Genomic DNA, 9,848 nt, shown 5'->3' with positions numbered 1-9,848 from the left:
AAATAACAAAAACCCCTTGAATGAGTAGGTATGTCCAAACGTGTGACTGGTACTGCCAATTCATGGTTATTCACTTTTTTTTGTTTATCCTCTAAATGCAGTGACTTATTGGGCAATTATTTGCTTCATGACTGGCTGTTTGATGATCTTTCAACTGTACATAACAGGTCAGCATAGAATAACTTTCTATCATTTTCATAAGTTCTATGCAATGAGTCTTTGTAGAACGCTGTAATTGACCCCACTCCCCTCTACATTGTAATGGTTTGAGAGCACCGTACAAGAGAAAGATTGTCCAAAAGCCGTAGTTATCAATGATTCATTCAGCTTCTTTCCTGGCTTGTTGTGTTTGTTTTCTCGGGCGTTAATAAGTAAGATGATACACAAAGTGCAGTTTAACGCCGAACCCATGCACATGAAAGGGTTACGGATAGGACTGAAGGAGGAAGAGGATACAGAGGGGACCTGGACATGGGTTAACGGGATTGAGCTGACTCAGAGGTAAGAGCTGCACAAGTCAATGGACTGGACACAGGTATAATCATGCATGATCTTCTATGTATTTGTTAAGACCAACATGTCAAGCGGTACTTGGTTAAATGTTTCCACTGTACCATTATCATTCAGGATAAGACCAGAATGTCAACTAAGTAACATTTCATTTGGTTTAAAGGTACTGGCATGAGACAGCCCAATGACCACTATGGAATGGAGGACTGTGCGGCCATCCATTCCAAAATAAATCCCATGGAGTCCTGGAATGATGCTGTATACGCATCCATTGAAATGGATATGTGAAATAAAATCAAGGAAAGCTTAGAAATTACTATAAAATTGCCATTATTTCAATAAGTAAATGCATACATTCAAAATAATAAGCATTGGAATCAAATGTAACTTTTAAGTTGTACATAACATTTTATCTGATAAAAGAAATTGTCATACTGTAAAGTTAAACATAATTAGTTCTGCATCTTTAAAAAAAAAAAAGTTTATATAGTTTACTCCTTACAAACAAGACAGACTACAAATTATGACAAGAGTAATGTTAATACCAAAATACATCCCAGGTTTACATCTGAATACACTATAAAAAAGAGCAGTATAAATATGTACTATAGTAAATATGTTTTTCTTCCATGTTCATACTTTATTATGTACATTCACTATCGGTGCTTAAAAGTACCTTAAATACTATTACACATGTATGTGAATCAACAGTTGATGAGAAAAACGAATGCCAAAACCAATCTTGGCTGCAAATAAAACACTTAAAATACAACTAATAAGACCTGCATTGGGCCAGGCAGTTTTAAATAGCTGTTTTATAATAATGTCTGTGCAGTGAGTTGCCCAAGCCAAATTGCTCTTTGTATCATTTAGCCTGTGTATTGTCACCATCATCTAACAGCAGAATGTTTTTCTGTAGATTGTGATGATGTCTAACCAGAACATGAGGAGGCCAGTCACTGTTGTTCAATAGCAGCACTCTGCGACAACTAAGTAAGTTATCACACAGGAAGTTTGGACTGTCAAGTCAGGTGTGTCGGTCAGTAGGTCACAGCACAGCAAAGTGCTGGCGGAGGTGTTTCAGGATCTGCTGGGTATCTACATGCTCAGGGAAGGCATCCTCTGACCTCTGGGCTGCCGTGTAGCTACTCTGCAGATCTCCAATCTGGACACAGCAGAAAACAACAGCATATCAATTCATATAGTCACTCAAGACTAAAAACAGTCTGTTTTATACCAGGAATAGCAATGTGTTTTTATTGAAATAAAAGTGCAGATGAAGTGTCTGGTTACCTTATCTGACAGAGTGGAGTAGTTAAAGTGTGGCTCATACATGTGAGGGGCAATTGATGCAGCGGTCTGGAGGAAAGCTTTGGACTGTGAAAAAGAAAAGAGGACATCGAAACAAAAACAACCATTCTGAATTAGACTCAATACCAAAAACATCATAAGCAGTACACTAAAGACTTTAAATAATGTGTTGTATCATATGGAAAAGAACCACTGGGCATAATACTTCAGAGGAGCAAGCCTGGAAGAAGTTTATTTCAGTTGGAAAGAAAGCATATCATTTAAAACAGATTCATACTCAATACACTTATCAGAACTAACATTTGATCAAAATTATATACACTGCTCAAAAAAATAAAGGGAACACTTAAACAACACAATGTAACTCCAAGTCAATCACACTTCTGTGAAATCAAACTGTCCACTTAGGAAGCAACACTGATTGACAATACATTTCACATGCTGTTGTGCAAATGGAATAGACAACAGGTGGAAATTAGCAAGACACCCCCAATAAAGGAGTGGTTCTGCTGGTGGTGACCACAGACCACTTCTCAGTTCCTATGCATCCTGGCTGATGTTTTGGTCACTTTTGAATGCTGGCGGTGCTTTCACTCTAGTGGTAGCATGAGACGGAGTCTACAACCCACACACGTGGCTCAGGTAGTGCAGCTCATCCAGGATGGTACATCAATGCGAGCTGTGGCAAGAAGGTTTGCTGTGTCTGTCAGCGTAGTGTCCAGAGCATGGAGGCGCTACCAGGAGACATTCTAGTACATCAGGAGACGTGGAGAAGGCCGTAGGAGGGCAACAACCCAGCAGCAGGACCGCTACCTAGGCCTTTGTGCAAGGAGGAGCAGGAGGAGCACTGCCAGAGCCCTGCAAAATGACCTCCAGCAGGCCACAACTGTGCATGTGTCTGCTCAAACGGTCAGAAACAGACTCCATGAGGGTAGTATAAGGGCCCGACGTCCACAGGTGGGGGTTGTGCTTACAGCCCAACACCGTGCAGGACGTTTGGCATTTGCCAGAGAACACCAAGATGGGCAAATTTGCCACTGGCGCCCTGTGTTCTTTACAGATGAAAGCAGGTTCACAGTGAGCACGTGACAGAGTCTGGAGACGCCGTGGAGAACGTTCTGCTGCCTGCAACATCCTCCAGCATGACCGGTTTGGCGGTGGGTCAGTCATGGTGTGGGGTGGTATTTCTTTGGGGGGCCGCACAGCCCTCCATGTGCTCGCCAGAGGTAGCCTGACTGCCATTAGGTACCAAGATGAGATCCTCAGACCCCTTGTGAGACCATATACTGGTGCGGTTGGCCCTGGGTTCCTCCTAATGCAAGACAATGCTAGACCTCATGTGGTTGGAGTGTTTCAGCAGTTCCTGCAAGAGGAAGGCATTGATGCTATGGACTGGCCCGCCCGTTCCCCAGACCTGAATCCAATTGAGCACATCTGGGACATCATGTCTCGCGCCATCCACCAACGTGGCGTTGCACCACAGACTGTCCAGGAGTTGGCGGATGATTTAGTCCAGGTCTGGGAGGAGATCCCTCAGGAGACCATCCGCCACCTTATCAGGAGCATGCCCAGGCGTTGTAGGGAGGTCATACAGGCACGTGGAGGCCACACACATACACTACTGAGCCTCATTTTGACTTGTTTTAAGGACATTACATCAAAGTTGGATCAGCCTGTAGTGTGGTTTTCCACTTTAATTTTGAGTGTGACTCCAAATCCAGACCTCCATGGGTTGATAAATTTGATTTCCATTGATAATTTGTGTGATTTTGTTGTCAGCACATTCAATTATGTAAAGAAAAAAGTATTTAATAAGAATATTTCATTCATTCAGATCTAGGATGTGTTATTTTAGTGTTCCTTTTATTTTTTGAGCAGTGTATTTGAAGACCTAGACACACCAATTCATTCACCTGCTCAATGTGTCCCTTGCGTAACTCCAGCACGGCCAGGTTATTATAGGCCTCAGCATGGTCGTTGTTGAAGGCCAAGGCCAGTTTAAAACACTGGGATGCCAGAGTCAGGTCTCCTATTCCCTGTGGGGAGAAACATAAGATGCAAGTAACAAACAGAAATGCAAAGAATAAGTGATAGCATGCTATTTGTTCAAAGCACTCAGACAGATGTGGATCCTGTCCAAGAGAAACCAGTTGGCATACAGAAGAGGGTGCTGTAGAGTAACTTGATGCAATAACTAACATCTGTGTGTGCTAAGTTAACACTAACCCACCACGGCCACGTGTCCAATGTTGTACCAGACGTCAGCCTGCTCCTCATCATTGGCCACCAGGGCCAGAGCCCTCTCGAAGGAGGACAGGGTCATATCATACTGCTGGGCATAAAAGCAGCACAATCCCAGGTTGTTGTACAGCTGGCAATTATATACCCCCATCTGCAACAGCCGTCTACAGGGAAGGACGGTTAGAGGGAAAAGACAACTTAAAATAATGTAACCATGCAAGGCATGTGTATCCACTGAAATGTCAAAATTATTCAATCACACAGGCATATACATACTAATCAGAGTTAGATGAGGGATTTGAAGGGGGTGGTGTGTGTGTGCCGTGTGTGACTAACCGGTAAAAGCGCAAGGCGATCTCAGGCTGGTCCGTGTAGAAGTGATTGCTGCCTATGCAGGCGATAGCCTCAACGTGAGTGTTGTCCTGCTTCAGGACATCTTTGTAGTACTCTGTGGCTGAGGTGATGTTATTCATCTCCTGTGAGAGAGACACATAACTATAAAGACTGATTTTGGACCTCCTGATCAATCTGCATCTGTTCTCTCATTTTACAGTAGAGTAATTCAATAGCTACTAGAGCTACAAAACAATTAGGCTCTAAATTCCTAGGCAATCAGCTGCTCGTTTCAGGTTACACATTTGACATGATGATTTCAACCTGTGGTTTCTTTAAGCAAGAGAATGCTTTGCAAACAAACAACAACAAAGGAATTGTTACGTGCCTCGTGAATGCGAGCAATTCCTGTTAAGAGAGTGACCTCCCCAGGGAAGTGGTCCAGACCTTGCTTGAAGAGGTTCAGTGCAGTTATAGGTTGATCAAGCCGCTGATACACCTGTTTTAGTGGCATAACAGAAAAATAAGTATTTTTGTCATTTGTGTACTAATGAAGATAAATAGGTCAGTAGGTTGATAAAAAAAAAACATAAACCTATTTGAACAAATATAAACAACTTGTCATTGAGTGACACACCACCAGGTTTTATCTGCTACAGAGAAGCCTTGTGTGAGGGTTAATCTATACTGTATACAGTGTAGTTACACAGTATTTACAGTGTTAAGAGTGTTAGGGACATCGTAAGTTGTATGTTGTTACCTTGGCCAGATAGAGGTATGTGTCCACCACCTCCTGATGATTGAGAGCAGATCGGAACTGTTTTTCTGATTCCCGGTGTAAACCAAGTCTGTTAATACAAACAGTTCCAATGTAGTAGAGCTGTAGTGTAGTATAGTATGCATTGTATACTAACAATTGTTTGAGATCTAAGTAATCAGCTAAAGCTTTACCTGTAGTAGCACTTCCCCAGCTGGACTTTCCACCACCAGTCTTTAAACTGAGCATTCTCAGTGGCCAGAGCAGCCAGGTCTAAAGCCTGTTCACAAAACATGACAGGGTAGGTACAAATCGTTTTAGACGGAAACTTACAAACAAAAACTGCATGAAAAGCCAAAGACATACTGTATATCTGTATTTATAACTCACATTTTTTACATCATTTTCATGATGGAAGATGTACTCAAACAAGGTCTGGGGGCAGAAAAAAAACAACAGAACAGTCATAATACGTATTGAAGGCGAATAACCACAATAAATACATTTACGACACATATTTTTTGAGAGACATTGTTCCTTACCTTACAGTACATTACTTAAATCAGTCATACCTTGGATAAATTTGGCTTCTGGGCATATTTAGCCAAGTTGAGTCTTGACAAATTTATAAATGGCCCCTCAGGATTGGTTAACATGGAGGCTGTTCCCAGCCGGACAAATCTGCCAGATGCACCAGTGACAGGGCGGGCAGTGTGTGCTGTGCGCGGGGTCTTAATGGCCTGTTCCATTGTCCCTGGTCTGCCAGACTGGGTACTGGGCCTCACAAACCCTGTGATTGGTCGTCCCGATTGGGTAATGGGCCTAGATTCAGGACAAAAAAGCTCATTTCAGAACTAACCTGATGCTTTCCCAGGGTACATAATGCTCCTCACGACTCATTGGCAGAAATATTGTTACAGTAATAACACAATTCCAGTAGGGGAAATGCTTGGAATACTTACCTAACGTATACAAGATAGTTGTGAATAGAAAAGGTCACATACCTGATAGCTGGAGTAGGTCCACCTCCATGGCTTGTTTCAGGACGCCTCAGTGATGTCCCAGGGCCTGAAAGACAGCGTCATTACAGTACACTCAGAGCTGGGAACATTTTGGAGAGATTTTACCAGAACAGATTCAGAACAGTAATATATTATTGATATTGACTTTCGTAGGCTGTTCTGCAGATGACTAGTCATGGTCAGGAGTTTTTCCTGCCCAGGAAGAACTCGTGTCCCTCTGGGAAAGTTGAGTTCAGACTTACGAGCAACCTGGGCAATGGAGCTTTCATCCAGCATCATCTCAGCGATCCCCTCCTGGTCCACCTCCACCTCATCAATGTACACCATCTCTGTCAGAGCACGGGTCTTCAGACTCCATGCAGCCTGCCCAAAGAGCAAAGGTAGTAGATTTGATTTTACAATGTGAAAATTATATTTACTTTGATATTACAAGGTAGGGAACTCCAACATCGATGTGCTACTGTGATATTTAATTAATTTCTCTACCCGTTCTATTTGTACTTCAACATGTCCAAACATGCCAGGTTTAGATGCAGCATGTAAAGAGACACAGAATAAAAGGAGCACAGCAGGAAGAGGTTACCTCAGAAATATGTGATGAGGAGTCAGGTTCCTTTTAAGACAGCAGTGTGTGAAATGATGAGATAAGAGGTGAAGACAGATTTGATGCAAAAATTATGCTAGGCTATAGCAAGCACATTTCAAGACAATTGGAGTTAAGAGAAGCTAGATTAACTAAAGGTGAGATTAAATAGTGATAGTGAAAATTGAAAGTGGGTCACAATAAGGTCAAAACTTGCCAGATATGATGATAGCCCTCTAGCTAACAAGTTCTTGTTTTTTATGCCACCAATAGCTAGCTAGCTAACAATGTGCTAATAAAACAACAGATAGCTAGCAAGCAACGGCAGAGTATCTCTGGCAATACAGTAATGAGGAATAGGCAATGATACAGAAAATGTCAAAGAATACTTTGCAAGCATAGTACTGATAGATATTATCATTAGCTAAATTGGATTCATGCCTGGAGCTGGCTAGCAGAGCTAAAATACTAGTTTAGCTATTTCTAACCTGGTCGTATGGACTGTCCTCTAATATCTTCGAACAAATATCAGAACATGGTTGGAACTTCCGTCTTCTAAAGTAGCTCCATGCAAGAAACAAGGGATCCATCGGCACCTCCATTTCGTCTTCTTTGTCACTGGTGCTAAAATAATTTAAGAGGTAGGTACGTTTTTAGAGCTTAGCTATCAACGCTAAGCTTGTTGCTTGAGCAGCAAGCGTCCTGTCACTCGCCGCAACAGAGGATAGGGGAGGTCCTCTTGTAGGTGCACTTGATTGAGCCCCTTCGGCACGCCGGGCGGGCGTGTGCAATTTTTATTACCATTCCATCCATTCTACAATGCGAACTCTGCCCACCCGGGGCAATCACCCAATGCTGCATTGATTTCTTTGGCATTTACCGTGAGAACAATATTATTATTTGAAGTGAAGTAAGATCCGTGCGTTAACTCAATAACCTTTGTGTACTGCCTGTCTTTGTTTTCAAAGGGTATGCACTCATAGACTAGATGTAACATAGTAAACGTATATCTGAGATGCTTTAACTGCTATGATATGTTACGTTTGGTATGGTTATAAAAGACAGATGGTTACTTAAGGCAGGGTGGTTGGTGGGTGGATGGGTGGACGTATAACAGAAGGTTGTGAGTTCAAATCTCATCATGGACAACTTTATAATTTTAGCTAATTAGCAACTTTTCAACTACTTACTACTTTTTAGCTACTTTGTTACTAAACTCAGCAAAAAAAGAAACGTCCCTTTTTCAGGACCCAGTCTTTCAAAGATAATTCGTAAAAATCCAAATAACTTCACAGATCTTCATTGTAAAGGGTTTAAACACTGTTTGTTTCCCATGTTTGTTCAATGAGCCATAAACAATTAATGAACATACACCTGTGGAACGGTCGTTAAGACACTAACAGCTTACAGACAGTAGACAATGGTCACAGTTATGAAAACTTAGGACACTAAAGAGGCCTTTCCACTAACTCTGAAAAACACCAAAAGAAAGATGCCCAAGGTCCCTGATCATCTGCGTGAACGTGCCTTAGGCATGCTGCGAGGAGGCATGAGGACTGCAGATGTGGCCAGTGCAATAAATTGCAATGTCCTTACTGTGAGACGCCTAAGACAGCGCTACAGGGAGACAGGATGGACAGCTGATCGTCCTCGCAGTGGCAGACCACGTGTAACAACACCTGCACAGGATCGGTACATCCTAACATCACACATGCGGGACAGGTACAGGATGGCAATAATAACTGCCAAAGTTACACCAGGAATGCACAATCCCTCCATCAGTGCTCAGACTGTCCGCAATAGGCTGAGAGAGGCTGGACTGTAGGCCTGTTGTATGGCAGGTCCTCACCAGACATTACCGGCAACAACGTCGCCTATGGCCACAAACCCACCGTCGCTGGACCAAACAGTACTGGCAAAAAGTGCTCTTCACTGACGAGTCGCGGGTTTGTCTCACCAGGGGTAATGGTCTGATTCGCAGGCAATCTCAACGCTGGGCGTTACAGGGAAAACATTATTCTCCCTCATGTGGTACCCTTCCTGCAGGTTCATCCTGACATGACCCTCCAGCATGACAATGCCACCAGCCATACTGCTCGTTCTGTGCGTGATTTCCTGCAAGACAGGAATGTCAGTGTTCTGCCATGGCCAGCGAAGAGCCCAGATCTCAATCCCATTGAGTACGTCTGGGACCTGTTGGATCGGAGGGCGAGGGCTAGGGCCATTCCCCCCAGAAATGTCCGGGAACTTGCAGCCACCTAGCTAGAATTCGTAACATATAATTCATTTGCGAATTCGTAACATATAGTATGTTTTGTGAATTCGTAACATATAGTACGTTTTGCAAATTCTTAACATATAATACGAATTGTAATTCATAACATATACGAAATGGGCGATGGACACCTACAAATTAATCCATACCATACGAAGCGTAACATATACTACATTCAGTTTGGCAGAATTTACATACAGAATAATACAAAATGCTCTGAGAGCGCTACATTCTGTGACCTTCACTTCAGCACCCACCGTGTGGACAGCGACTTTATAAAAAGTAGGAGCTGAGAGGATGGCGAGTTAAAGTAGCATACCTGAACGCATGTGTTATCTGAAAAAAAACATGCAGTTGGTGAATATGTAATACAGTTCATTTTTTAAATGTCCATTTTTATGACAACAACATAATTTATAGTCTCCTAAACACGAATGTAGACCTTCTTTCTGTTGGTTAAAGCCTATACATGGATAGAGGAACTACTGTTAGAATGTTAAAGAAATGTGCAAAAGGGTAAAATATTCAACGGCGCCTACTTGGATTGACAGCTGTCAAAAGCTTCCTGGTATTGTCTACACACCATTAGTTAGCCAGGGTTAGAGCCATTGGTTAAAGTGCATTATTTAGGGGCTGACGTTTATCCCTTTCTAATGATTGCCATTGGTCCGTGAACATCCCTTCAAACGCTAAATAGATATTTGGGGATGTGATTGGACAGATAGTTGATCAATCACAAATGTAGATCACATTTTGGGGCGGTGCTTGTAAATAAACGCGAATACTCCATCTTATAGGATTTGACTAGAGCTTCGA

General features: G+C 42.4%; 1 protein-coding gene and 1 long non-coding RNA gene across 7 annotated transcripts; one reads left to right on the top strand and one right to left on the bottom strand.

Annotated features, from left to right (window-relative positions):
- Positions 1 to 360: 360 nt before the first annotated feature.
- Positions 361 to 990, top strand: LOC110497913. Its single transcript, XR_002469743.2, has 2 exons — positions 361 to 501; positions 674 to 990. It is a non-coding gene; the product is annotated as an uncharacterized LOC110497913 (long non-coding RNA).
- Positions 824 to 7,500, bottom strand: LOC110497912 (tetratricopeptide repeat protein 8). Of its 6 annotated transcripts, none has more exons than XR_002469741.2 (14): positions 7,246 to 7,500; positions 6,758 to 6,787; positions 6,417 to 6,537; positions 6,157 to 6,220; positions 5,725 to 5,974; positions 5,543 to 5,587; positions 5,347 to 5,432; positions 5,156 to 5,243; positions 4,784 to 4,894; positions 4,399 to 4,538; positions 4,048 to 4,226; positions 3,735 to 3,857; positions 1,804 to 1,887; positions 824 to 1,675 (listed from the first exon to the last, which is right to left on the bottom strand). XR_002469741.2 is itself a non-coding variant. In XM_021574377.2 (14 exons), exons 1-14 carry the CDS (start codon positions 7,357 to 7,359, stop codon positions 1,559 to 1,561), a joined length of 1,548 nt encoding a protein of 515 aa, XP_021430052.1. In that variant the 5' UTR covers positions 7,360 to 7,497; the 3' UTR covers positions 824 to 1,558. The 6 variants fall into 6 exon arrangements, 5 of the variants coding, with proteins under 5 accessions (XP_021430052.1, XP_021430056.1, XP_021430053.1 ...); XM_021574377.2 differs by having other exon boundaries at positions 4,052 to 4,226; positions 7,246 to 7,497; XM_021574381.2 differs by lacking the exon at positions 6,758 to 6,787 and adding an exon at positions 6,661 to 6,674 and having other exon boundaries at positions 4,052 to 4,226; positions 7,246 to 7,365.
- Positions 7,501 to 9,848: the final 2,348 nt, after the last annotated feature.

The sequence above is a fragment of the Oncorhynchus mykiss genome, chromosome 19, assembly GCF_013265735.2.
Source record: "Oncorhynchus mykiss isolate Arlee chromosome 19, USDA_OmykA_1.1, whole genome shotgun sequence".
Taxonomy (NCBI): Eukaryota; Metazoa; Chordata; class Actinopteri; order Salmoniformes; family Salmonidae; genus Oncorhynchus; species Oncorhynchus mykiss.
Note: the sequence above shows the minus strand (reverse complement) of the source record. Positions and strands in the feature narration are given on the sequence as shown.

Excerpts from the sequence above, each read along its gene's own strand:
- LOC110497912 (XM_021574377.2), bottom strand. The coding sequence starts at position 7,359 with ATGGAGGTGCCGATGGATCCCTTGTTTCTTGCATGGAGCTACTTTAGA. Across the intron at positions 5,244-5,346 it reads CTGGGGAAGTGCTACTACAG|ACTTGGTTTACACCGGGAAT; the intron begins GTAAAGCTTTAG and ends TTGTATTAACAG. Across the intron at positions 4,539-4,783 it reads GAATTGCTCGCATTCACGAG|GAGATGAATAACATCACCTC; the intron begins GCACGTAACAAT and ends TCTCTCTCACAG.